Source organism: Entamoeba dispar, genomic scaffold, assembly GCF_000209125.1.
Source record: "Entamoeba dispar SAW760 scf_1105229459701 genomic scaffold, whole genome shotgun sequence".
NCBI lineage: Eukaryota > Evosea > Mastigamoebida > Endamoebidae > Entamoeba > Entamoeba dispar.
Window position 1 is genome coordinate 38,889 of NW_001853824.1, and position 25,891 is coordinate 64,779.

At 26.1% G+C, this 25,891-nt stretch overlaps 14 protein-coding genes across 14 annotated transcripts, besides 23 other annotated features; 13 read left to right on the plus strand and 1 right to left on the minus strand.

Annotated features, from left to right (window-relative positions):
• Positions 1 to 122: 122 nt before the first annotated feature.
• Positions 123 to 734, plus strand: EDI_092220 (uncharacterized protein; the record flags this gene model as incomplete). Its single annotated transcript, XM_001736135.1, has 1 exon — positions 123 to 734. The coding sequence occupies one exon, from the start codon at positions 123 to 125 to the stop codon at positions 732 to 734; it is 612 nt and encodes a 203-aa protein (XP_001736187.1).
• Positions 731 to 898: a sequence feature (AT_rich).
• A 42-nt stretch (positions 899 to 940) lies between these two features.
• Positions 941 to 2,968, plus strand: EDI_092230 (pre-mRNA-splicing factor ATP-dependent RNA helicase PRP43, putative; the record flags this gene model as incomplete). Its single annotated transcript, XM_001736136.1, has 1 exon — positions 941 to 2,968. One exon carries the CDS (start codon positions 941 to 943, stop codon positions 2,966 to 2,968), a length of 2,028 nt encoding a protein of 675 aa, XP_001736188.1.
• A 116-nt stretch (positions 2,969 to 3,084) lies between these two features.
• On the plus strand, positions 3,085 to 3,636 carry EDI_092240 (uncharacterized protein; the record flags this gene model as incomplete). The annotated part of the gene is made up of 1 exon (XM_001736137.1): positions 3,085 to 3,636. The coding sequence occupies one exon, from the start codon at positions 3,085 to 3,087 to the stop codon at positions 3,634 to 3,636; it is 552 nt and encodes a 183-aa protein (XP_001736189.1).
• A 5-nt stretch (positions 3,637 to 3,641) lies between these two features.
• Positions 3,642 to 3,709: a sequence feature (AT_rich).
• A 14-nt stretch (positions 3,710 to 3,723) lies between these two features.
• EDI_092250 (uncharacterized protein) lies at positions 3,724 to 5,686 on the minus strand (the record flags this gene model as incomplete). Its single annotated transcript, XM_001736138.1, has 2 exons — positions 3,724 to 5,414; positions 5,509 to 5,686. 2 exons carry the CDS (start codon positions 5,684 to 5,686, stop codon positions 3,724 to 3,726), a joined length of 1,869 nt encoding a protein of 622 aa, XP_001736190.1.
• Positions 4,692 to 4,720: a sequence feature (AT_rich).
• Positions 5,436 to 5,463: a sequence feature (AT_rich).
• Positions 5,687 to 6,055: 369 nt separating the features above from the next.
• Positions 6,056 to 6,077: a sequence feature (AT_rich).
• A 29-nt stretch (positions 6,078 to 6,106) lies between these two features.
• Positions 6,107 to 6,128: a sequence feature (AT_rich).
• Positions 6,129 to 6,743: 615 nt separating this feature from the next.
• EDI_092260 (uncharacterized protein) lies at positions 6,744 to 8,095 on the plus strand (the record flags this gene model as incomplete). Its single annotated transcript, XM_001736139.1, has 2 exons — positions 6,744 to 7,052; positions 7,151 to 8,095. The coding sequence occupies 2 exons, from the start codon at positions 6,744 to 6,746 to the stop codon at positions 8,093 to 8,095; spliced, it is 1,254 nt and encodes a 417-aa protein (XP_001736191.1).
• Positions 7,058 to 7,159: a sequence feature (AT_rich).
• Positions 7,303 to 7,328: a sequence feature (AT_rich).
• Positions 8,024 to 8,072: a sequence feature (AT_rich).
• An 8-nt stretch (positions 8,096 to 8,103) lies between the features above and the next one.
• Positions 8,104 to 8,126: a sequence feature (AT_rich).
• A 9-nt stretch (positions 8,127 to 8,135) lies between these two features.
• Positions 8,136 to 8,720: a repeat region.
• Positions 8,721 to 9,262: 542 nt separating this feature from the next.
• On the plus strand, positions 9,263 to 9,982 carry EDI_092270 (uncharacterized protein; the record flags this gene model as incomplete). The annotated part of the gene is made up of 1 exon (XM_001736140.1): positions 9,263 to 9,982. The coding sequence occupies one exon, from the start codon at positions 9,263 to 9,265 to the stop codon at positions 9,980 to 9,982; it is 720 nt and encodes a 239-aa protein (XP_001736192.1).
• A 36-nt stretch (positions 9,983 to 10,018) lies between these two features.
• Positions 10,019 to 10,046: a sequence feature (AT_rich).
• A 193-nt stretch (positions 10,047 to 10,239) lies between these two features.
• Positions 10,240 to 10,276: a microsatellite.
• A 24-nt stretch (positions 10,277 to 10,300) lies between these two features.
• On the plus strand, positions 10,301 to 11,239 carry EDI_092280 (acetyl esterase, putative; the record flags this gene model as incomplete). Its single annotated transcript, XM_001736141.1, has 1 exon — positions 10,301 to 11,239. The coding sequence occupies one exon, from the start codon at positions 10,301 to 10,303 to the stop codon at positions 11,237 to 11,239; it is 939 nt and encodes a 312-aa protein (XP_001736193.1).
• Positions 11,231 to 11,322: a sequence feature (AT_rich).
• An 81-nt stretch (positions 11,323 to 11,403) lies between these two features.
• On the plus strand, positions 11,404 to 12,639 carry EDI_092290 (uncharacterized protein; the record flags this gene model as incomplete). Its single annotated transcript, XM_001736142.1, has 1 exon — positions 11,404 to 12,639. One exon carries the CDS (start codon positions 11,404 to 11,406, stop codon positions 12,637 to 12,639), a length of 1,236 nt encoding a protein of 411 aa, XP_001736194.1.
• Positions 12,640 to 12,707: 68 nt separating this feature from the next.
• Positions 12,708 to 17,870, plus strand: EDI_092300 (uncharacterized protein; the record flags this gene model as incomplete). The annotated part of the gene is made up of 1 exon (XM_001736143.1): positions 12,708 to 17,870. The coding sequence occupies one exon, from the start codon at positions 12,708 to 12,710 to the stop codon at positions 17,868 to 17,870; it is 5,163 nt and encodes a 1,720-aa protein (XP_001736195.1).
• Positions 13,080 to 13,139: a sequence feature (AT_rich).
• A 336-nt stretch (positions 17,871 to 18,206) lies between the features above and the next one.
• On the plus strand, positions 18,207 to 18,866 carry EDI_092310 (uncharacterized protein; the record flags this gene model as incomplete). Its single annotated transcript, XM_001736144.1, has 1 exon — positions 18,207 to 18,866. One exon carries the CDS (start codon positions 18,207 to 18,209, stop codon positions 18,864 to 18,866), a length of 660 nt encoding a protein of 219 aa, XP_001736196.1.
• A 183-nt stretch (positions 18,867 to 19,049) lies between these two features.
• Positions 19,050 to 19,098: a sequence feature (AT_rich).
• A 424-nt stretch (positions 19,099 to 19,522) lies between these two features.
• Positions 19,523 to 20,399, plus strand: EDI_092320 (uncharacterized protein; the record flags this gene model as incomplete). Its single annotated transcript, XM_001736145.1, has 3 exons — positions 19,523 to 19,918; positions 19,968 to 20,220; positions 20,269 to 20,399. 3 exons carry the CDS (start codon positions 19,523 to 19,525, stop codon positions 20,397 to 20,399), a joined length of 780 nt encoding a protein of 259 aa, XP_001736197.1.
• Positions 20,400 to 20,493: 94 nt separating this feature from the next.
• Positions 20,494 to 20,639: a microsatellite.
• Positions 20,640 to 20,680: 41 nt separating this feature from the next.
• On the plus strand, positions 20,681 to 21,775 carry EDI_092330 (histone H1-gamma, late, putative; the record flags this gene model as incomplete). The annotated part of the gene is made up of 1 exon (XM_001736146.1): positions 20,681 to 21,775. The coding sequence occupies one exon, from the start codon at positions 20,681 to 20,683 to the stop codon at positions 21,773 to 21,775; it is 1,095 nt and encodes a 364-aa protein (XP_001736198.1).
• Positions 21,776 to 22,402: 627 nt separating this feature from the next.
• Positions 22,403 to 22,459: a sequence feature (AT_rich).
• A 26-nt stretch (positions 22,460 to 22,485) lies between these two features.
• Positions 22,486 to 24,042, plus strand: EDI_092340 (DNA double-strand break repair Rad50 ATPase, putative; the record flags this gene model as incomplete). Its single annotated transcript, XM_001736147.1, has 1 exon — positions 22,486 to 24,042. One exon carries the CDS (start codon positions 22,486 to 22,488, stop codon positions 24,040 to 24,042), a length of 1,557 nt encoding a protein of 518 aa, XP_001736199.1.
• Positions 22,867 to 22,974: a microsatellite.
• Positions 23,478 to 23,655: a microsatellite.
• Positions 23,690 to 23,717: a sequence feature (AT_rich).
• Positions 24,043 to 24,055: 13 nt separating the features above from the next.
• Positions 24,056 to 24,113: a sequence feature (AT_rich).
• A 116-nt stretch (positions 24,114 to 24,229) lies between these two features.
• Positions 24,230 to 24,259: a sequence feature (AT_rich).
• Positions 24,260 to 24,431: 172 nt separating this feature from the next.
• EDI_092350 (histone H1, gonadal, putative) lies at positions 24,432 to 25,865 on the plus strand (the record flags this gene model as incomplete). The annotated part of the gene is made up of 1 exon (XM_001736148.1): positions 24,432 to 25,865. One exon carries the CDS (start codon positions 24,432 to 24,434, stop codon positions 25,863 to 25,865), a length of 1,434 nt encoding a protein of 477 aa, XP_001736200.1.
• Positions 25,866 to 25,891: the final 26 nt, after the last annotated feature.

Consider the following 25,891-nt stretch of genomic DNA (forward strand, 5'->3'; position numbering starts at 1 on the left):
TAGAACAGAGTCTTTTCAAGAAGACTCTTTGTTGCATGGAAGAGAAAGGACTTTATAATGAAGTCCATTCTATTCTTCAGGGTTTACAACAGAACCACAAAGATCTATAAAAAGAAGAGTGTATGTCATCTCATCATTATGATTTTCTTTTTAAAATTCTAATAGTTGGAGATTCTGGAGTTGGAAAGACAGCTATTTTACAACGATATTGTAATAATACCTTTGATGAAAGATATGTTTCAACAATTGGAGTTGACTTTAAACCTATGATATTAAATCTTGGTGAAAGAACAGTTAAATTACAAATTTGGGATACTGCTGGTCAAGAAAGATTTATGAATATAACTGCTGCATATTTTAGAAATACTACTGCTGTAATAATTGTTTATGACGTTAATAATCGAGAGTCATTAAGTAAAGTATATTCATGGTATGGAGAAGTAAATGAAAAAACAACACAACCAAATCCAGTAATATTTTTAGTAGGTAATAAAAAAGATGAGAATTCAGATTCATTAATCAATATTGAAGAAGCAAAAAGTATTGCATCTAAATTAGGTAATATTAAAGTAATGGAATGTAGTGCTAAAGATAATATTGGAATTAAAGAACTATTTGGGAGTCTTGTTGATACTATTTTAGAAAAAATAGATAACGATTTAGATTTACCAAAAGGAAGTCAATATGTTGATGGATTAACTATAAACGATAGAAAAGAATCAAAGTGTTGTTAATTTAAAATTAAAAAATAGTTCATTAAAAATTCATATATTATATACCATTACATCATTTCAATTAAAAGAATTTTTAAAATATTATTTTTAAATATTTTTACCAATTAATCAGTTTTTCAAATGAAAAATCTTTTATTTTTTCTTTTTTTAATTTTTTTAAAAAAGGAAAATATCAAAAAAACCCTAATTTTTAAAAACAATCAATTATGAAGAGAGATATTAAACACAGTAAGAAGAGAATTGATCTTGAGGAAGTCATTAACCCATTAAATGGAAAACCGTTTAGTGAAAATTATTTTAAATTACAAGAAAAAATAAATGCATTACCAGTGAAACAGTATGAGAAAGAAGTGATTGATGCGTTAAAAAAAAATAGAGTACTCATTCTTGAAGGAGCAACTGGATCAGGAAAAACTACTCAAATTCCTAAATTTTGTTTAAATCCAGAAATTTGTGGTGGGAAGGGTGTTTGTTGTACACAACCAAGAAGGGTTGCAGCTATTTCTGTTGCCCAAAGAGTTGCAGAAGAAATGGATGTTCAGTTAGGAGAAGAGGTAGGTTATTGTGTACGTTTTGATGATTGCAGAAGTGATAAAACGAAGTTAACATATATGACTGATGGTATGTTATTGAGAGAGTTAATGGGAGATCCTAAAATTCAAAAATATGGAGTTATTTTACTTGATGAAGCACATGAACGTACAGTATCAACAGATATATTATTTGGTGTATTAAAATCATTATTAGAAGAACGAGAAGATTTAAAAATTGTTGTCATGAGTGCTACTTTAGAAGCTACAAAGTTTAAAGAATATTTTGATAATGCACCTAATATGTCTGTTGAAGGAAGAACATATCCTGTAACAATTAATTATAGTAGATATCCAGAAAATGATTATTTCGAAGCTGCAGTTAAAGTTGTTACTAAAATTGATAATGAACCAGAGGGTGATGTTTTAATTTTTATGACTGGTGAAGAAGAAATTGAAGAAATGGTTACAAGAATCAATTCAATGAAAACAAAAAGTCATATGATTGCTTTACCTCTCTATTCTGCTTTACCACAACAAGAACAACAACGTGTTTTTGAGAAAGTAAATGGAAGAAAAGTAATTGTTTCAACAAATATTGCAGAGACATCAGTTACTATTGATGGAATTGTTTATGTTATTGATACTGGTTATGTTAAACAAAAAGTATACCTTCCATCTACTCGTGTTGAAACATTACAAGTTACTGCAATTAGTCAAGCTGCTGCTCAACAACGAGCTGGAAGAGCTGGAAGAACTAGACCAGGTCAATGTTATAGATTATATACTGAAAAAGGATTTAATGAATCATTACCTAAACAAACTATTCCTGAAATGTTAAGAACAAGTCTCGCAAGTGTTATTTTACATATGAAGAAAATAGGAATTAAAGATATCCTTCATTTTGATTATCTTGATGCACCATCTCCACAAGTAATGGTTAGAGCATTAGAACAGTTATATTATCTTAATGCTTTAGATGATAAAACAAATCTAACTGAAATCGGTTCAAAGATTTCTGAAATACCTGTTGATCCACAATTGGCAGTAACATTAATTGCATCAATTGATTATAATGTTGTTGATGAAATATCAACAATAGTATCTTTACTTAATGTTCCTAGTATATTTTATAGACCTAAGGAACCAGAAGAAAAGTCGAAGGCTGATGCTGCAAAAGCATATTTTAATGATCATGAAAGTGATCATATTACATTATTAAATACATATAACGCATGGATAGAAAATAGAAAAGATGCAAAGTGGTCATGGAATAATTATGTTAATCAAAGAGCATTAAAGCAAGCTGAATCAATTAAAAATCAACTATTAGGTATTCTATACAGAATGGGAGTTAAACAACAACAAAAACCTATTGAAGATGTTAGAAAAAGAAAAGAAATGATTCGAAAAGCATTATGCAAAGGATTCTTTATGCAAAGTGCTCATCAAGTTAAAGGAGGGTATCAAATAGTTTGTGATAATAGAATTGTTTTGTTACATCCATCTAGTTGTGTTGGAAAGAGAGAGTGGATTCTTTATAATGAATATGTTATGACAAAAAGAGAATATGTTCGTACTGCATCTTCAATTCAACCTGAATGGTTATTTGAAGCATCTCCAAAATATTTTGCACAACTAGACAAGTTTAAAGAATCAGAAACAACAAGAGCATTAAAACGAGTGAAAAGAGCAATGAATTGATTGATTTTTTGTTATATATACAAAGATATTAATTGTTAATATAAGCATCAATGAAGTAAATTTAAAATAGAAAAAAGAAAAAAGGTTAAAAAGAACTTAAAATTTCTTACCATTAGATGTCTGCTAATCCTCAAAGAAAATATAACACTGAAGCACATGCTTTTGTCCCAAGGAATAAAAGAGCTCCAGAAGTTATTGTTGCACCACCTGGATTTCCAGTTGAATATCTTGAAATGTTCAATTCTGCAGATAATGATACAAAGAAAAGTATTATTGAACAATTTCAAAGTATTCAACAAGAAGAGCTTGAAAACAATATTATTCCAACTGATGAAGATTTGTTAGACTACAACAATAATGACATTGAACTTTATGAAGAAATTGGAGAAGATATTGACCTTCCTCAACCTCCTCAAAAAAAAATTGAAATTTCAAGAGATGATTTTGAAAAAAGTCTAAAAAATTTACAATTAAAACATGAAAAAGGTATTCCATTTGTAAAGGCAAGAGAGATAGCACAAAAAATATCAAAAATGTTAGGTTGTATTGTTTCTGGTTTAATGATAATTTCTGCTTCTAAATTTGTTCAAGACCAAATGAATAGTGATGAATATTATTCTTTCTTCTTGGCTTATTTGAACCATGCCCATCCTGAGTATTTTTCGTAACAGTGAAATTTATTTTTTAATTTAATTGTAAGAAATAATTTTTTTGTTTTTTAATTAATAAAAAAAAATAAAAGATTTCAAATTCATTTATTTCTTCATTTTAGTAATGAACGAAAGAACTACCGTCACAGTTAACACAATAATTGTTGTAATAAATAATTGTGGTTTATTAAAGTTGTAAGTTGAATCAAATGAGAGGATAGGTGTTACTTGTGAAAGATAAAGATCAATTCCAGTTCCTACAACAATAGTCGTTGATTCCATTGTACCTGGATAAGTATGAAGAGTATCAATATCAAGATCGATTTCGTTCGTAACTAAGTTTTCTTTAGTTATATTGAGATTTGATGAATAAGGAAGTTCTCCCATTTCAGCATCTTCACGTGTCATTTCAAATGGTGCTTTTGTTCCAAGTAATCTACGTGGATTAATGATGTAAATATGTTTTTGTGAATAAATAACAAATGCTTTTTGTGATACTCCTAAAGAAGAAACAGAAATTGTTGCAATATCAATAATATAAGGAATTGTTGTTGATTTTATATTAGTTGCAATTTCTGGAAGATGATAAACATCATAAGAATTTGCTTTCCAATTAGTTTCTTTTTCCCACATTTCAATTGTCAAAATAACAGTATTTTTAGGTGTATTAATAAAACATGCTGCAAGTCCTTGACTTAATACACATTCAGTTTTTAATGATCCTTGTGGTAATTTAACACTCGAAATAACTTTACCTGTAATTAATTCAGTTACTTGAATTGTATTTTCATCAACAATAATTGCTAATGATTTTAACGCAAATGGAACTTTAACACTTCTATCAATTTGAGCTTTACCAACAATACCATTAACTTCTTCTGGATGTACAGTGAAAATTTGTTTAGATTTATAATTTCTTCTTGGAACAGCAGTTTTATTATTAATTTGATAAAGTTCTGTGTTAGATGCAATAAATTTACGATCTACATTACTACCAATTGAATAAACATTATTATCAATATCTATAACAATAATTCCACCTTCAATCTTCTTTGCAACTTTAATTTTTGGAGTTTTAATAATTTTATTAGTAATAATATTTCCTGCCATATCAATAACACCAATTTCTTCTTGTAACAACTCTTTTGTAACTTTCTCTTCAGAATAAATTCGTTCATCATAATTACTAAATAAAATATATTCTCCTGTTCCTACAATTGATTTTATGAAAATTTCTTCATTATTTAAAAGAGCATAAATATTACCTGACTTTCTTATAAAACAAAAAACTCCTCGTGTTATAAGAGAGTTAACAATAATTGTATCATCTCGTTTAAAGACAATCTCTTTTGCTCTATTTAAAACAAGAATTTTACCCTTATTAATTTGAACACAAACACGTTCATTTTGTGCATCACAATCTGTTTCTGTTGCATGACCTTCTTTAATTAAATAATTCTTTGAATATGAATAATCTTTAACTTCAATAGGAGTTTGTTCTTTTATTGACAAAATACCATCTCTAGTCATAATTCCATCTTTTATTAATTTTATAACATCTTTTTGGTGTATAGAGGTTATTAATGAACCATCTCTTAGAGCTCTTTTTTCAATTATATTATCATTTAATAAATAAAGAAAATCACTAGCTTCAATGTCTTGTGTAATAGCATCAATAGTATATTCTAATTCACCTCTTGAATCAAAATAAGAGACAGAGTCATTATACAAAACAAAAACCCCAAGTGTTGAGGCAGTAATTTTTTTACCATTTTTACCAATAGTTCTTCTCCAAGCTATTTAATAATAAGAAATCGTTATTTAAAAAGTTAAATAAAAAAAATTCCTCACCAATAAAAAAAAACTAAAGAAAAGAGTTAATAAACAAACCAATATTTCCTTTAATATCACTTTTAGAAAGAATTCCTTCTTCTGATGAATAAAAGAAAATGTCTTTGTTTATTGCAACGTTATCAACAGTTCCTAATCCTTTTTTATAGTACTGATTCTCAACACGAATAGAATTAGTACAAATTGCTAATGCAATGAATATAAGAGGGTTCATCATTTTTACTTTTTAAGTTTTTATTTTTTCTTTTTTTTTTAAGACAGAAATAATAAGAATAAATTTATTGATTTTCACATAAATTCTTATACTTTAATTATTACCGTTTGGTCTTTCATTCTTTATAAGAAACGTTTCCTTTGTGTAAAATATTTCTATTCTCTCTTTAAGTTCTTTAGAGTATGAAATTTTAATAAGGTAGTTATAAGAATTGAGTAAGTGAATTTTTGGATTAGTGAGTCAGAGACATAGGACTATACTAATAACTAAAAGTTAATTAAATGGATATAAAACTCCAATTATAGTCTAATTCTTCTTAGAACCCAAAAACTAAAATTGTTATATTTTAAAAATGAGTTGCAGTCTATGAACAATATATTAATAATAATAATAACATAACTCGTAAGATTTGTGTCAAAAACCAATATTATAAATTATTTAAAAACCAAAGAAGTTGTTAAAAATACTGTTATGTTTTCTTGTTATGTTTAATGTTTTCTAAATGTCCTTTTCTTATCTATGAGAAATGAGAGTTTTTAGGGTACAGACTCTCAAATTAACTTAGTTATAATAAAGAAAAATATAAAAGAGTATTTAGAATTGATTTGAAAACTAATAATAGTTTTTTATAATTCTATTAGTATCTTGAATGGAGATTTGTCTAGATAGATTTTGTTAAATAAACTATTCTATAAATTACAAAATATCCTCAGGAAATCTACAGACTCAAATCATTTATTTGCGTTTATTTTTCATATATATTCTTATAAAACAAAAAAGTAGATTTTATTTTTTGAAAGAGTAGTAACTCTTTATATTTTTTGGACTTTATCTTCTTCAAAAACTAACGAAATTTTAATCTAAATATAGTAAAAACGTTAATCAAATTGCATTAACTAATTGATTTTTGAATTTTTAATGCCTATCAAGACCATTTGTTTTCAATTAAAATGCTACAGTTCGTTTCTATTTTTCAAATACAAGTATGACCCTATCATAATTAATTAATATTTAAAGTAACTCATTATTAATTAATCTTCATTTTTATTAGAGATAAAATATGTCAGTTATTTCTAGTCGATTAAACAAATGTTATTCATTCCAATTATCTGATAAAAATACTCGTTCTTTAGGTCTTTCATCAGAAGAAGAACAATTTCCTCATTTTAGTAGTTATCAAGCTCCTCCATTACCAATATCTTTTTCTCAATTAAATCATAAGTTTTATCATTCTTTTAATAATGGTTATACTCAAATATCATTATTTAAAGTTATTTCTCCATTGAAAAAGAAGAAATCACAAGAAGATTCATTAAGGGAAATGTTTTTTTCACCAAAAAATACTCTTTTATATTGTTTCTGTGATTCAGTTTGTTAATTTTTTAATTTTTTTTGAAAAGATTTATAAAAAATAAGAAAAGAAAATTATTTTTACTTATTAATAAAAGATTTAAAATTAATATATAGTTATTAAAACAAGATGTTAATGTTAGTTATATTAGATGTTTAATTAACTTTTATGCATCTCGTGGAAAGGTGATTGAATTATTAGAGACTATAGCTTTCAAAGAGATTGATGAAACATCTTATTGTAATGAATTATTTAGAGGAAATACCCCATTTATAAAAATTTTTAATAATTATACTTCTAAATTTTGTGATGAACTTTTAAAAGAAGAGTTTAAAACTTATAGTGATATTCACATAAGTCAAACTGAACATATTTTAAAAGAAGGAACTTGGGTAGATAAAATATCAACATCTAAAAATGTTATTCATTTATTAACAAAATTTCTGATAAAATGTTCTTCTTATATACCATCTCATTTTAAAACAATATTAAGAAAAATATATCATAGGGTGGCTCAAAACCGTTCTATAACTGAAGCCAGAAATACATTTTTAACATTATTTTTTTTAAGATATTGTTTTAGACCATTTTCAAAAGTTCCTTCCATTCTTAAAATTCTTCATGAAGCTGTTCATCGTTGTGTACAAGAATCAAAATATTCTATTGATTCTAATAATATTGAACTTCGAACTGCAATTAATTCATTATTAAGTTATATAACTAATACTCCAGATGGATCAAGTTATGGATTGATTAATATAACTATGCAAGAAGTTTCATTAGAACAGATGGTTAATATTTTTAAAACTGAAATGGGTACCATAAGCAAATTTTATAATGGGGATTTTAATGAAATATTTAATATTGTTAAGGGAAAATATGATGGGATTCAATCTATTAATCCAGAAATGGCAGTTTCTCGATTAAATACTTGGGAAGAAGAGAAATTAAGTTTAGCATCTCAATTGAATAGCCAATTGAAACAACAGATTAAAAAACTTAAAAAGTATAATAAAATATTAAAAAATAGAATTAATACTTTGACTGCTCTTTGTAATTAATGGTTATGAATTTATTTTATTTATTATTTTTGTGAAGTATATTCAAAGATAGCACCTCAGAGATAATACTACACAGTTCCCTAAAATATTTCCATTCTTTGACCCCAGTTATATTCTGATTGTGACGTTGCATTTGGTTGAAAAATATTTTACTCAATACTATAAGAATAGTAGTGTTTATTATTTACAATGATAGGATGTCGTTGATAATAAAAAAATGGGTGTTTATAAAGATGTTATTATTACTTGTTAGAATACAAGTATATTTGATAATATAGGATTATCAATGGAAAAGGGTGTGGTGGTTGATGCTAAAAAGAATATTAGCCCAAAGCAATATAGTGGTAATTATATACTCTCCTTAAAATAAGAAAATAAAGAAGTTTAATACTCACCAAAATCAAAAAGAAATTAAATAATGAATATTTAAATAATAGATATTTAAAATATTTTATTGTACATCAAATAAATGAGAAAATGAAATTCTCACATCTAATAACTAAAATCAAAGAATAAAATAATAAATGTTGAATAAACACTTTTAAAGCAAAGGGATAGGATTAGTCTCCCCTGAGCAAGGAACAATAGAAATATTTCTATTAATACTTAATTAACTACTTTTTATTTTTTTTTTTGAATATATTGTAACCATAAAGCTGAACAAATTTGAAGTAATCTCACATGACTTGTTCGTAAGAAAAATAGTAATAACTTTTGGAAGAATTACCCCAATAAGAACTGTAAAATGAACTTAATATACACTGAGATGAATAATTACAATAAATTGGAAAATAAGTTGATACTTTCTAAGTAAATTAAGTTTTTAGTCGTGAACCTTTAATCAATTTTTTCATTTTGTCGAAGATTAAAGAACCATAAATCCGAAGGAAAAAGATGTCCCTGTTAAAAAATAACATTGAATAAATATCTATTCAAAATAATTATTTTATCAATCAATGAAACTAGTTGTAAAAATAGAAACGTGTTCATAATTTAGAATGTTCCTAGCCTGACTTGGTATATTTGTTCCATACAACACAAATCACTACAAAAAAAGATGTTGGAATCGAAAAGCTTCTTACATGACTTGGGAGAATTAGAAATTTAAAAACCTGACTTTATATAATCCATTGAATCTGTCAATATTATTCCTCAGTCATCCTTTGGATGTGTGCTGATTCCTTTGAAGTTTCTAATTCATTTTCTCATAGTGAGAATTCTATTCATGAAGACACACCAACTAAAAGTCCAGTTATTGCTACATCTCCTACAAGGAGGGAAAAACATACTCTTGATACGAGGCATATTAAGAATAGAAAGTGTATTCAAGAAGCTGTGTTAATAGGTATTCTTAGTAGACATTGTTCTATTGTTTATGAACGTCCAAAGAAAAGATCTAGTTTAACTCATCAGTTGTTTAAAATCAAGGCACTAATTTTTGATAATGAATATTTTAATGTCGAAGAATTTCTTGAAAGACAAACTAGAGGTGTTTATGAAAATGCTATAGAAACTGGATTAAATAAAAAGAATGCAACAAGGAGATTAGAAAATGAAAAAGTTGTAATTCTTCTTGATTTTCTTGTAGACATTTGTCTTAATCTTGGTTATTTCTTTGAAACAACTAGAATGAGAAATCCATTAGCTCGTACTAAAGTTGATTTTGTTGAAGCTGTTTATTATAAAGGTAAATTAGTTATTGATGATGAGTTAGTAAAAAAAGCTGGTTCATTAATATCTACTCATTTGTTCTCACTTACTACTGCTTCTGAAAAAGAATGTACTGTACAAAAAGGTGATGAAAATATTAAATCATTCTTTTACAGACGTCCTGTGTTTAAACCTTCACCAATCTTTAATGCCAACAACATGTCAATCACTATTTAATAGTTGTTAATTCATATTCACTTTTCATTTAGTTTCATAATTTTTTATTATTGTATTTAAAATTGTTTTCTCAAACTTTGGAAAATTTGATGTTACTTGATTTTTTCATAATTTAGAACATTCTTTTTATTTGTTATTTTCGTATTAAATTTCTCTTTATAAATACTTCATTTCCAAATAAAAGTTATTGAAAAAAACTCTAATAACTTTTTTTTTTACTTTCAAAAAACAAAAAATATCTTGAATAAATTAAATAATTATTTTCTTTTTTGTTGTTATTGTTATTTTGATTTTAGAAAGTTTAAAATAATAACTTTTATGGATAAACTCAAAAGAATCAAACTTATTGTCATGCTTATTTTACTATTACCAATCTTATTACTTTGTCACGCTGACAGTGATGCACAGAAATACACTATTTACAGCAATATTCTTAGTCAAGACATAGAATATTCTGTATACAAACCTGATGGATATTCAGATGAAATTAAATATCCAATAGTATATTTACTCCATGGAATGGATGGTGATTGTCAGAGTTTTTATCAATGTGGTATGAAAGAAATTCTTGACGAATATATTAAAAATAAAACAATTCGACCAACATTATTTGTTACACCAAACGCATTTAATTCATTCTATGTTGATAAATATGATGGTACTTTTAATTATGAAAAATTCTTCTTTGAAGAATTTATTCCAACTGTTGAAAATTTATTTTCTGTTGATACCAACCAATCAAATAGAGCTATTGCAGGTATATCAATGGGTGGTTATGGTGCTGCTCTTTATTCTTTAAAACACAAAAAATTATTTTCTGCTTGTTCTCCAATGAGTCCAGCTTTATTACCAGAAAATACCTTAGAATTATTAGGAGATGATAATGACATTAAAAAACTTCTTTTATCAGTTTTTGGTAATGAAGAGTATTTTAAACAAAATAATTTTAATGTTATTGTAAAATCATCATCTAAAGGTACATTCACTATGCCATATCGTGTTTGTATTGGTAAACAAGATTACTTGTATCAATTTGTTATTCCTTCAAAAACAATTATGGAAAATGCTGAAATGAATAATTATTGGTACACAGGAGATGGAAGTCATGATGTTGACTTCTGGAAGAGTCAAATTCCTGACACACTCAAATTTCTTGATCAAAAAGTTTTAGATAACACAGACAGTAGTGGTACCATTGATAATGGTATTATTTCTTTGATTTCGGTAATGTCTTTAATTCTCTTTTTGATAATTTAAGATAAAAATCATTAATCAAAAAACAAATTAATTATTTTTAGGTTTCATATAATAATAAGATTTTTTCTGTTTAATTTTTAAATGAATTTTGATTATCACTACTTTCTTATATTTTTTGGGGGAACTATTTTTTTCTTTATTTGATAAGAAGTAATAATTAAAATATGTCTAGTTCAGTGTATCCAACATTATTCAATAACAGAAAAGAACCAATACCAGAACAAAATGAAAATGAAGTGTTAAATATGATATATAAGAAAGCAGAAGAAATATTGTATTTACAACAAGAATTTATTAACTCAAAAAAAAACCAACTTCAATCCCTAGAAAAACAATTAGAAGAAAATAAATTAAAACAACAAGAAACTACTGACTCAATTAGAAAAAGTTTAGAATGGCAAAGAAAATCTAATGAAAATTTAGAACTTAAGACCAAATTAGGAGATGCAGTAAGTTATGAAATTAATCAAAAGAAACTTTTTAAAACAAAACTTGAAATAAAAGAGAAAGATTTAAATAAAGAATATCAAAAATATCAGTATGAGATATCTAGATTTAATCAACAATTGATAAAACACTTTTGTATTATGAGAGAACTCAGTCTAATTTCTTTTATTAGTTGTAAAAGATCATTATATACTGAATCTATAGAAATTTTTTATGAAAAAAATTATATCGAACAATCAAGTAATGAAAATGCAATGTCTGATGAATCTCATAAACCTTGTTTTGAGAAAAGATTATTTGAAACGTGTAAATCATCAAATAAAAGTAATCCTTCAAAAAAAGTTGAAGTAACTAATCAATTAACTCAACCTTCATTTCAAAAGAAAAAATTTGAAATTCCTCATTCATCATCAAATAAAGCTTCTCCTCCAATTCCACTAAAGCAAACAAATAAATCAAATCATCCTCCTCTTCCACCTAAAGTGAGAGTGTCTAATCAAGAAAGAGAATTAACACCATTGCAAAAAGAAATTATAAAAAAGAACACTACTACTTTAGATAAAATTGTTAATGTTTTTAGTGAAGACACTATCCGTAAAGGGTTAAAAATTTATACTGATGTCTCTAAACAAGTCAATGATACCGGAGCAACTCCCTATGTTAGAACAGTTACTCACACTATTGGCAAAGTAACTGATGTAGCAAAAGAGATTCCTATAATTAGAAGAGTAGCAAAACCATTACACTATTGTGTTAAAACACTTGAAGGAGGTAGTATTGCTTTGCAACATGAGCAAGATGTAAATGAATATTTAGATAATTATATTGCTGAATATAGGAAAATTGAATCTGGAGGGGGTACTGCTTATGCAATCTCTCAAACAACAATTAAGACGACATGTAGTGTTTGTGAAAATATATTATTTCCAATGTTTGTTCCATTCTATGATTAAATGAGAATAAAAATATGTTTTTAGTTTTCTTAATATTAAAAACTAAAAACTTAAAAAGTGAATTGGTAATGAAAATAACTGAATGGGTTATCTTACTTTTTTCTGTTTCATGTCTAAGTGAAAATATAATTTGTTCAAGTCCAATGCATATACAAAACAAAAAAGGAAAAATCTTTTTTCGTAATGGCTGTAATATTCAGACGATTAATAACTCAAGTATGGAGTTTATAGGAAATGGAGTAATTAAAAAAGTTATTCATTCAAAAATAGTTTCTCAGAACTATTTTATTTCTATATTTGAAAGTGAGTTTTCCTCTATAGAAATTATTAATGGTCTTCTTCTTATTGGATCTAATGAAAATAAATCAAATAATATTTCATTTGCCGAAATTACTTTAGTTAATTCTTCTCTTTTATTCTCTAATACTACTACTGACTCCATTATTAATATAAATACTTTAAATATTTATAGTAATGTTAGTTTAAAAGAAATAATTATAGGAGATAGTTATGACTTAGAAATTCATAAACTATGTATTGTTGGAACACCAGTTATTGCTTTTAAATCATATTCTGTATTTTTAAAATGGTATAATACTACTTCAATTTGTGGTTCTTATAGAAGTTTACAAAATAAAAATCAAATTATTTATTTTCAAGAAGGCTCATATTTTGAAACTCAAAGTCAGATTCAGTGTATATCAAGATGTTCTAGAAATAAAATTTGGTTTGGTAAATTGATAGAAACAGAAAGAAATTTATGTAATTTAAATAATCAAGTTAGTAAAGTTGAATTAAATTGTAATATAATTTATAATACCTCTATATTACAAGATATTATTTTTAACTCTAGTCTAATTATTAGAAAAGGATTATTACACCATGTTCATGGTATTCACATTCATCAACTTTTATTACAATCACCAGATATATCATATATAGAATTCACTAATGATACAATCAATAGTGTTATTATTGATAACCCTAAAATACATATTTCTCTTCATTCTACAAAAATAACTACGTTTCAATCATTTAATTCTTACATTAATTTTTTTGATAGTTCTTCATTAATTCAAAGACTTGAATTGTATAATTCTACATTAATAAATAAAAACGTAACATCATTTATAAATGAAGTTATTTTCTTTTTTGGAAATTCTTCATTTAACATAGATGGATTTATTGTTGATATAATGAGAATAGAATCTCTTTATAACACTTCATTTTTTAATGTTTCTAATATTTACACAAAATCATTAACAATTAATTCTCTTTCAATAGATTATCTTGTTAATATTACTTCAAATCTTGTCACATTAATATACTCAAAAATTAAAACTAAAATAAAGAATATACATGCACAAACAATTGAAATAATTCATTCGTCTATACATACTTCAGAAAAACTAAAGTATAATAAAATGTTTGTTGTATCTCTAATACGCAATGTTTTTACTAATAATTTTCTTGAAAGTAATTTTATGTTTTTAAATTCTAACTCATTACTTATTGATTATATCAATTTTCACTATGAAGATTCTTTCCATTCCATATTAAATAGACCAAATAATTTATACTATACTAATTTTGACTCTATTAACACTAATACAGTATCAGAAAACTTATTACTCTTTTATCAAAACCAATCTCAATTATTTGCGTCATACTCTAAAAAATATATATTTCAACCAAAAATAATGCCAAATTCTAAAACAACTGAATTATGTCTAAACCATAGTGATATAACTATAAATAATAATACCATTGTTATTAATTTATCTAATTCAACTTTAACATTGACTGAAAACACTACTATTAAAATAAATAAAGGAGTTTCAAAAATCTTTATTCATACTAGGAACCAAATTACTTTAACTTTTCAAAGAGTTTTATGCTCTTCTTCTGTTTATATTCATCCTCTTGATTATTCTAAACCAACAATTATTGTTATTGATGCAGAAGAATCATGTTCTGATAAGATTTTTATTTCATCATCTATTCCCCTTATTTTATCACCAATATCAACACCAAAAATAAAAATAAACTGTGGTTTGCTAGCTATATCATCAGCTTCATTAAGAGATTTGATATCGGAAGATCCTTATGATTATGACCTATTTTACTCTTTTTCTGAACTTAAAGAGAATAGATGTCCTCCATTTATTTGTATTTCTTCTAATGGAATTTCTATTTCTTCGGATGGTATTAATATTAAATGTTCTAATGCCAATAAATTTACTTCTGATGGTTCTAGTGTTTATATTGATAGAATAGACTCTTCTCTTTATGGAGTATTTAATGATGTTATAGTTTCAAACAATGTTCAAACAATTAGTTGGGTTGGGTTGAGTATCGATTCTAATTCATACGATATTTCATACATAACAAATTTAAGAGTAGCACCAAAAACATATTTTTCTATAAGAAAACTTAATCTTCATATAACAAAAATGTATGGAACAGAAGTATCATTATCTCTTATTGAATCTACAATTGAATGTACAACACAAGCTTCATTTCTTTTATTAAAATTAGAAGATTTTTCTAAATTTAAATCTAAAGGTTTAGACATTCAGAAATTAGTCTCTTCATTTGGTACTTTTATTACTTCAGAACGTCTTACAGTTAACATAATAGAATACTCCCTAGATTGGGATAAAAGAAATAATAACCCTATGATTAAAATTTCTTCTTTAATACTGAAGAATGAATCTCTTATTAATTGGATTGTATTAGATTCTATTGTAACAACAAAAGAAACAATTCCATTATTAGTTGTTACAAATGGTATTCAATACCAACAACCAACATTTAGTTTTATCCACTGTGATCAAAAGGTATTATTTACTTCTGGGACAAATCAACTAAATGGTATAAAATGTACATTCTTTGGAATACATAAGACATGTGTTTTAATTAAAGAAAATGCAGACTTGTTATCTTCTTACGATATGTTACAAAGTAGTGCCTTAACTTGTCCATGTACTTCAGACAGCCTTGAAGGATGTACCATTGTTATCAAAACGAGTTCTGTTCATGGAAATGTTAATACGAATAACTTGGAAACAAACATTATAACGTCATTAAATTTAAAATCATTATGGATAGATGATACTTTGTTTGCCTTTCAAAACATAACAATTAATTCTGACTCAATTTATATTAAATCTATTCAAATTCCAGAAAGTAGATGTGTATCAATATTTTCTAATTGTAAAATAGGAAGTATTTTAGGGAATGGGGAGTTTGTAAGTTCAAGAAAGGTTGATGTGGACACTGTTTATCAAACAAGAATGATAGTAAATAATATAAACATTAATAAACTTTTCTCTCCTTCCTTTGTTCTTTTAAATAATACAAAAATTGAACTCCTAAATGGTAGCTCTTTCTCAATGAAACGAGGGGTTCTAGAATATATTCATCAACTAGAATCACCAATTAATTATCATTCAAGAGAATCATTCACAATGTATTTAACAAAACCCATTAATTTTCCAACGAATACATGTTTTGAACTTGCAGAATTCAAAACAATACCACAAACAATCATGATTAGTTCATTTTTTCCAAATACCTTTAATTTAGAAATTGCATGTAAAAATAAAGTCATTGTTTGTAATAATCCAACAGCTCTCTTTGAATGTGGAATTCAAAAATGTATTGTTACTCATCCTGATGAACCTTTAGACTCTAGTAAAGCTTATGATACTTTAAATTGTCCATGTGGTTTCAAAGAAGTGCAAACCAAATATAGTCATGAGTCATGTTTTTTAGTAGCAAAAGGTATACAAGTCTTAGAAAACATGAATGGAAACTTTCATTCAATTGAAGTAAGTGATGGTACTATTTTCATGTTAAATGACCAATTATCAATTTTAGAGTATCATCCTGTATCCAACCAAATATTTAATAGCATTAATAATTATGCTAAATTAGATATTCATATAATTGGAAATCAAATGTTTTCTATAAACCTGAACGTAGAAGCTACAGTATTTCTTAATGCAAAACAGTCAATGTTTTCTATTACAAAAAATATCATATTTGATACTATTCTAACAGACAGTATTTACATAACATCTTCAGCAATGTTGACACTCCCTAGTAATGTTCCAAGCAATTTTATGATTAATATTACTAATCAACATATTAATATTCCAAATGGTATTGAATGTCTATCAATGATAATTTATTCCAACTTCTTTGAAAGTCCATTATTTATCATTGGAAATGAAAAGCCATTTAAAATGGATTCTTTTGAATTTAATGGAATAGCAAAAGGTGTAATCGTTGAAAATTCTCAAAAGAACCTTGTAAAAGTTGGTACATTAAAAAATATTTATATTGACGAGGAACAGAGATATCTCACAACAGAAGAAATACCAAAAACACGAGTTGTCTGTAGATATGATAATGGATGGAAAAGTAAGAATTGTCCCTGCAAAGGGACTTATTGTGATATAGTCATTTATTCATCTATAATAAATGAACCACTAATTAACATATCCAGATTAATTATTGAAACAAATTGTATATTTCAAGAGATGGTAGTTGCTCATTATGTTGAGTTAAATTTTAATGCAACGTTTATTGATTGTATAATAACAAATCTCAATGTTTTTAATAATGATTTAATAATATTAAGACTTAATTCTTTTGTCATCGAAAAAATTACCAGAAAAGAAACTATTCCTCTCATTATTAATTCAACAAAAGAAGGGGACATTGTTTTTCTTGAAGCTCCATTAGTTTATCTTGTTACTTGTGAACCAATAAAATTTCAACACATAACATCATCCAACCTAATTATGTATCAACAAACTAATAAAATGATTATTAAAGGAAAAAATAACTCTACTATAGAATCAGATAATATTGTTATTTTTATTTCATCAATATTACACAATTTTATCCTTCAGTCTTCAGTTATTCCACCTCTTGATGTGATATCTTTTTATAATAGAGAAAGTAATACTATAAAAAAGTTGACATTTGGATATGTTTCTGTATTATGTTTTGATTATTTGTATATCTCAAACTCTACAAAAATACCAATGTGTCCAACAGACCAACTTATAAATGAAGATGAACTAACAAACCAAAAACAATTATGGTATTTATTGTTAATACCTATACTTTTTATACTTGTTTTATTTATGATAACTACACTAATGTGTGTGTATAAGATATATCAAAGAAGAGCACAACGTCATCTTCGGTTATTTTAAATTTCAAATTATTTCTATCTATGCTCAAGTCTTTACATTAAATTAAAATACTTAAAAAGCTCTTTATACTTAGTGCAAAACAATACTTTTCTTGGAATTGTAAATTTTATTGTTGATGAAACTAACATAATTAATTGATTACAACAGTTTATAAGGCGTATTATTTAATTAATGCTCAATAAACAATTAAATACAAAATATATTTTTGTTATATATTCCATTTTAACACTTCTTTTAAAATAAAGAAAATTCAAAAAGAAAGGAAGAAGAACCAAAATGAAGAAAAAACAATCTTTTAAGATTTTAAAGATTTGGTAGGAGATCTGCCTATCACAAATGAAGTTGTTATTTATCTTGTTCATCAGTTGTGTATTTGCTATTAAATGTAAAGACTTTAAAAACATTCATAAAAAGACAGACTACGTTTTCAAAAAAGCAGACGCTGATACATATATTTATTTCAACTTGTGTGGACCAATCACCACTCAGTTTGAAGGGTATGATGCTTCTGATGTATCTGTTCTTGCTTATTTAGAAACTTATAAAGAAAAAGTTGTTTTGGGAAATACATCAACTGAATCTCTTGAACTTGTTAATGAAGGTAAAACTCTTAGATTTAGTTACAATGGAGATTCTAGCCTTCAACTATCTTCTCGTGTAGAAGTAACTTGTGGTCCAGAAGACACTTCTTCTAATATTAAGGCTCAAATTGAAGGAAGTACTTTCATTTTTTCATTTACATCTCCTGATGCTTGTCCATCAAATAAAACATTCCCAATTACTGGTCTTATTTTGTGTATTATTCTTTTTGTTCTCATTGGTCTTTACATTATTGTTACTGTTATTTTGAATATCTTTGTTTTCCATAAGAAAGGATTGGAAGTTATACCTAATTATCTCTTCTGGATTGGTCTTCCTTCACTTCTTGTTGATGGTGTTAAATTTACATTCTGTTGCAAGAAAGCTGGATCTGAATATCAGACATTTGCCGTTTAAATTGATATGCTTTTAAAGCCATTAATTTTCATTAATTTTATTTGATAAAACAGAGTAATTGACACACACGATAAGAGCAAAAGAAAATAAAAAAGTAAAAGGGTAGACCCAATAAAGATTGAGGAATGAATTTAATGAGAAATATTTTAAGTTTTTTTGTGTGAGTAAAATAAGGAACTTTAGATAAAAAAAATAGTAAAAATATTAAAAAGAAATAAAATAATATATTTATCTCTAAATAGAGTAGAATTAAACTATCTCATTATTATCATTACTCAATTTATGAATAAAGAAAGAACTATCTGTGTAATTGATTGTGATGAACTAAGCAATAAAGAAACAAAAAGTAATATAGAAAATAAACAAACGGAGTATAAACCCAAATTAAATGAAACAAAATTATCAAGAAAAAAATTTGGTGTAATTAGTCGGAACTTTTTTAATAAAACAAGAGATAAAAATACAGAACGAACATTAGAATTTATGAAAAAAAAGAAATTAGAATTAGATAAATTACAATTTGGTTCTAAAGATTAAAAAAAAGTTTTTTTTGTTTTGTTTTTGTTTGATTCTTTTAGTAAAATAAAAAGTCTAATAAACTGTTTATGAAAACTTTTAGAAAGAAAAAAACTATAAAAAGGAATTTTTGAAGAAGAATGAATGGCATTGGATGGACTATCATTCTCTTATTACTTCTTATCATTGTTAGTTTATTATTGTTTATTATATATTCAATACTATTTCAAGCACGATGGTTAATGTGGATAATTAATAAAATTAATCCAAAGGCATTATTTTATTTCTCAATTAATACAAAAATCATTGTATTAACAATTGATGACGCACCTTCAAACCAAACAGAAGAATTTTTAGATTTGTTTAAAAGATATGGAGTTCATGTTACATTTTTCATCATTGGTGAAAGAGTTAAAGGAAGAGAAGAAAAAATGAAACGGATAATTGAAGAGGGTCATGAAATAGGAAATCATACATACTACGATGAACCATCATTCAAAAATACAAAAGAAGAATTTGAGGATAAACTGAGAAGAGTTTGTTTTTTAACCGGTTTGTTAAGAAACCATTTACTCATTTATTTAGACAGATGAAGTTATTAAACCATATGTATTGAATCAAAAATATAAATGGTTTAGACCAGGATCAGGTATCCCTTCATCTTTTATGTATGACTGTCTTGAAAAATATGGATATAAACTCGTTATTGGATCATGTCATGCCTTTGATGCTCAAATTAAAAATTGTAGTTATACCTCATTTATTCTTAAACATGGAATTTGTAATGGGGATATTGTAATTGTTCATGACAGAGAATATACTTTACCTGAAGTTGAAAGTTTCTTAAAGTATTGCAAAGATAACAAAATACAGATAATGTCATTAGGGGAAATATGTAATTTTATGAGTGATCTTCAAAACGAAGAAGTAAAACCAATAATTCCTAAAACAATACCTTCACAGTCTTTTCCAACACTAGAAAGTCATTTACAAAGTCCAGATGAGTATATTCACTAAAATAAATATTTCATCAACTCTAACAAAATATTAAGAAAAACAAATTTCATCATCTTTAATAAGAAGTTTATTTTTTCGCTAAGCGGAAATTATTAAAAAAATACAAAAATCATAAAAAAAATAGAAACAGAAAGAATTATTTTAATAATAAGTAATAATTAAAATTATTAATTATTTAAACTATAATTAAAAATAAAACAGAAGACTCATCTTAAATAAGAAAAAAAAAAAAACAGAAATTATTTGAAGATTGTGAATGATCTTAAAAATCATATTTTACAATGTTATTTGTTTTATTCATTTGTGCAGCATTTGCTTTCCCATACACTGACCTTGAGTCACAAATTATTGCTAAGCGTATTACTGAATTAGGAAAAAAATTAACCAAAGCTGGAGAGGAAGTTAAAAATCATAAAGAAGAAATTGATGCCTTAATGACTAAAATCAGCAAAAATGCCATTGACTTTGCATCAGCCAATGACCAACTCACTCAACTTAATAATCAAGTTGCTGAACTTATTGCTAAAAAAACTCTTGAAACAAAAGCACCATCTGGAGATAAACTTGTTGACCTTGATAGTTTTTATGAAAACAAACAAACTGCCATTAAGAAAGCAGTAAAAAAAGCTTCTGCTGGATTAAAGGCAACTAAAAATATTAAGAAAACAGCCAAATTAGTTGCTAAGGCTAAAAAAGAACAAAAAAAAGCAAATAAACTTGCTAAGAAAGGAGATAATAAAGCCGCTAAAAAAGCTGCAAAGAAAGCCAAAAAATTAGTTGCTAAAATTGAAAAGAAACAAGAGAAACAAGTCCAAAAAGCTGAAATTAAAAAGGCAGAGAAAAAAGTTGCTAAAATGGAAAAGAAGACTCAACAAAAAGCAACAAAAAAAGCAGAGAAAATTGTTAAAAAACAACAATTAAAACAACAATCAACTAAGACAGAAAATAAATATAAACAAGCTCTTGGAAAAAAACCAGTATCACAATCTCTTAAAAAAGAAGCTAAGGCTGCTGCTAAAGCTGCTTATGAAAAAGTTATGAAAAAATATTCCAAGAAAATTGCTAAAAGTGCAGATAAAACTAAGAAAGACGGTAAAGATGCCTCTCACTCTACTAATGTAATTAAAGAAGCTAAAGAAACAAAAGCTTTATTTGAAACTGCTAAAACTAAAGCCAAAGAAGCTGCCAAAGCTGCTTATAGAAAGACTATGAAAAAAGCAGCAGTTAAACCAACTTCATCATGTAATAAAACCATTATCATAACACCAGTTGAACTTGTTTTCCCATTTAGTACTAATCCAAGAATTAGAAACGCTCAAATACTTATGAACCAAAATTGGGCTAAACTTCTTAAACAAAAATGGTCTTTGAACTAAGCAAAACTTTCTTCTTGTTTTTTTAATTTTTATTACTTTTAATAGCAAAGTCAGAGAAAGACATAAAAGTAATTTTTCTGTTTTTTAATATCTCTTTTCTCTTTTAGCAAAGAACATCTATCTAAAAGGCAACTATTTCTTCTGCATTAAAAGTATATCTAACACTACTAGTAATATTCGAAAGATATTTAAATAATAATGTTTTAGTAAATTGACAGCAATTACAATACTTTGTTAGTCATATAGAGTATCGTAATTGTTAATTCTTAGAGACAAGTAAAGTCTAGAATAAATATGACTTGTTTTGAAAAGTTTAGATATCAGCAACTAATAAACTAGCAATGGCTTTGAGAGTTCTCAGTTCTTTTCAATAAATTAGAACCAATTTCAAGAGGTCCATTTGAAAAAAAGAGAGTAAGCTTGAGTAAATTGATGTTAAAAACTAAAAATAGAAATATAAAAACTATTTTGAATTGTTGTTTGGATATATTCCACACAAAAAATAACATGGAGTTTCCTAATCTCCTTTGATTGGATTTGTGGTAGAATATAACATTACAAATTCGAACTTCGAATGAAGTTAAATCAGATATCGTTATAAATACAAAAAGTTGTAGTTATGAATTGAATAAAAAATAAATAGATCAAATATTTTGTTTTTATCATTTTATTTTTCAATTTAATCAATTCATTTGATCTAAATATTCATAATGTTTACACTTTTATTGCTTATCTCATTTAGTTTTGCTTTACCTTACTCAGAACAAGAAGAAAAAGTTATTGTTGATAGAACTAAGAGTGTGGAAAAGTCTTTAAAAAAGGCTATTAAAGAAGTTGATCAAAAGAATAAAATTATAGATAACTTAAAAGAAACTATTGATAAAAATGCATCTAAAGATGGTGCCCACGCTCATCAAATTATTCTAAACCAACAATCTAAATTACTTAATAAAGTAGAGGAATCAACCAAAGCACCAGCTGGAGATAAAACTATTAACTTAGACAAACTTGGTGATGACAAAAAAGATAAAACTAAAGTAGTTGTTAAGAAAGCTGCTTCTAAGAAAACTACTAAAAAAGTTGAAACTGCTAAAAAAGAAGTGAAAAAAGATCAAAAAAAAGCTAAAAAATATGTTAAAAAAGCAGAAAAGATTCAAAAGAAAATTGTTAAAGCACAAGAGAAAGGAAAAACAGAAAAAGTAACTGAATTACAAAGTAAATTTAATAAAACTATTAAAAAAGCTGCTAATGAAAAAAAGAAAGCTAAAGCTGCTAAAAAACAAGTGAAAGAATTAAAATTAAAAAGTCAAGCACTTAAAACTGAAAACAAATATAGAAAACAATTAGGAAAAAGTGCCTTAAAACCAAAAGAACCAGTTAAAACTACCAATACCAAAAAAGCCACTCCTGCCCAAATTAAGAAAGAAGAAAAAAAAGCTACTAAAAAGTTAGTAAAGAAAGTTAATAATTTAAAGAAAGCTGTTCAAGTTAATGTTAAAACTGCTTCAGAGTCTTGTCCAAAGAAAGCTGCTAAAGTTGAAGTTATGACAGAAAAGGCTGCCTTATTACATAAAAAGGCATTAGGAGAATTAGATAAAGGAAACAAAAAAGCTGCAATAAAATTAGCTACACAAGCATCTACATTAGCAGATAAAGCCGTCGCTGTTCAAAAAAAAGTTGTTGCAAGTGTACAAAAATCAGTAAAGAAAGATGAAAAAAAGAAAATTGCTGCTAAAGCAAAAGGAGAAAAAAAAGAGATCAAGAAAGATGTTAAAAAACAACAAAAGAAATTAGACAAAGCAAAGAAAGAAGTTGCTAAAGCTGAAAAAAAAATTCAACAAACCACAAGCAAAACAACTCAAAAAAAACAACAAAAGAAATTGGCTCAGGCTCAAAAAAAAGTTGTTAAAGCTCAAAAAAATATAAAAAAAGATAATAAAAAGATTGCTAAAGTTGAAAAGAAAGCTGCTAAGAAAGTTACAAAAGTTGAAAAGAAAGCCACTGTTAAGAAAGCCAGTACTAAGAAAACACCAACTATGAAAAAATTAGAAAAGAAAGTTGTTAAGAAAGGAATTAAAACCAATAAAGATATTGGAGGTGTAATTCCAAGATCTCTTGCTTTTGGAGTTATAAAAGAATCTCAAGGATTTGTTAAGAAAGCTGAATGCCCTCAAATGGTTATGGCCCGATTAGCACAAAAGGCACACTTAAGTCCAGTTATTCTAAAAGCACAAAATAAATTAGCTGAGAACCAAGTTAAGATTTAATCCTTCGTTTTTCATTAAAATTTTTTTTGTTATTGATTAAAATTTTTTTAAAAGAGTTAATTAAAATAAAACTCATTAGATTTAAAAAGGATATTAAAAAGAAACACTACTGCAACAATTAAATCTTAAACTATTAAAAACAATTAAAATTACTTTTTCTTCCTTCTATTTTATTTGAATAGTAAAGTTTTAATATAAAAAAAAAGAAAAAAATTTTGAGGTAGAAAAGTCACATAAGAATACAAAGAAAATGTTTATGGTGTGAAAATAATAGAAAAATAGATTAAATTCGAAGAAAAAAAAAGATAATGAAAAACCTGAAATATAGGAGTAAATACATATATAAAAAATGGTACTTAAGCAAGTTATATAGAACTGAAAAAACTATAATGTTCTTCTTCTTATTGTTAATATCAATTGCAATTGCTGCTCCAGCTGTTGACACAGGAAAACAAAATGGAATTGAAGTTAGTAAGAACAAAGCTAAGGCAGTAAATAATTTGAGAAAAGCTGAAACACTTAAAGAGAAATCCATTAATGCTAAGTCATCAGGAAATAAAGTTATTGCCAAAGATTTAAAGAAAGAGTCAAATAAACTTGTTAAAAAAGCTGTTAAAGAACAACAAAAAGCTATTGTCGCAACTAAGAAACAAGTAAAAAAAGCAGTAAAAAAACAATTAAATAAAGCCTCTAAATTAATTAAACAAGCTAAAGAAGCTAGAAAAGAAGAAAAAGTTGCTAAACAAAATGGAAATATTCAAGTTGCTGCTCAAATGAAAAATGTGGCAAGTTCATTAGTTAAGAAAGCTGTTAAAAAACAAGTTAATGCTATGAACATTGCTAAAACTAAAGTTATTAAGAAGTCAGAAAAAAAATCTGTCAAAAAAGCTGTTAAAAAAGCAATTAAATTAGAAAAGAAGGCAGTAAAAGATGCTGCTAAAGGAAATATTAATAAGGCCAATAAAGAAGTTGCTCAAGCTAAAAAAATTGTTAAAAAAGCAGGAAATAAAGCAACACTTAAAGCTAAGAAAGTAACAAAAGCTGTTAAATTTGCTAATAAAGCTATAGTTACAGAAAAGAAAGTAGTTAAATCACTTCTTAAAGGTAATGTTAAAAATGCTCTTAAACAAGTTAAGAAAGTTCAAAAACAAATGAAGAAAGCACAAAAATCACTTGGAACTAAATCTAAAAAAGTTATTGCAAAGAAAGATGCAAAGAAAGCTGGTAAATTAATTAAGAAATCAGCTAAGACAGAAAAGAAAGCTATTAAAGCTGTTACAAAAGGTAATACTCGTAAAGCTCAACAACTTACTAAAAAAGCAGTGAAAATTGCTAAGAAAGCTGTTGCAAAGATTCCAAAAGGAAAGTCATCAAAAAAAGTTGCTAAGGTAATTAGAAAAGTAATTACACTTGAACAAAAAGCATCCAAAAAAGTATTTAATGGAAATAAAAATGTTGCTAAGAAAATGATTAAAAAGGCAGTTAAATTATCTAATAAAGTAATTAAAGCAGCTAAGAAATTAACTGGAAAGAAACCAGTAAGTAAAGAATCTATTAAGAAAACTGTAAAGAAAGTAGCTAAAAAACAAACTAAAAAGCAAGCAAAGAAACAAGCTAAAAAGGTTGTCAAAAAAGCTGCTAAGAAACAAGTTAAGAAAATTGTTAAAAAGATGTTTAATACACCAGTTGTTAAGAAATACGTACCAGAAAAACCAAGATATTATAGACCAACAAAGTTTGTTACTCCAGTTGAATCTAATGCTGGAGGATTTGTCCAACCTTTGAATTCACCATACACCGCATGTTCTCGTTATGCTCATTAAAATATTTCTTTTCTTCAATATCAATG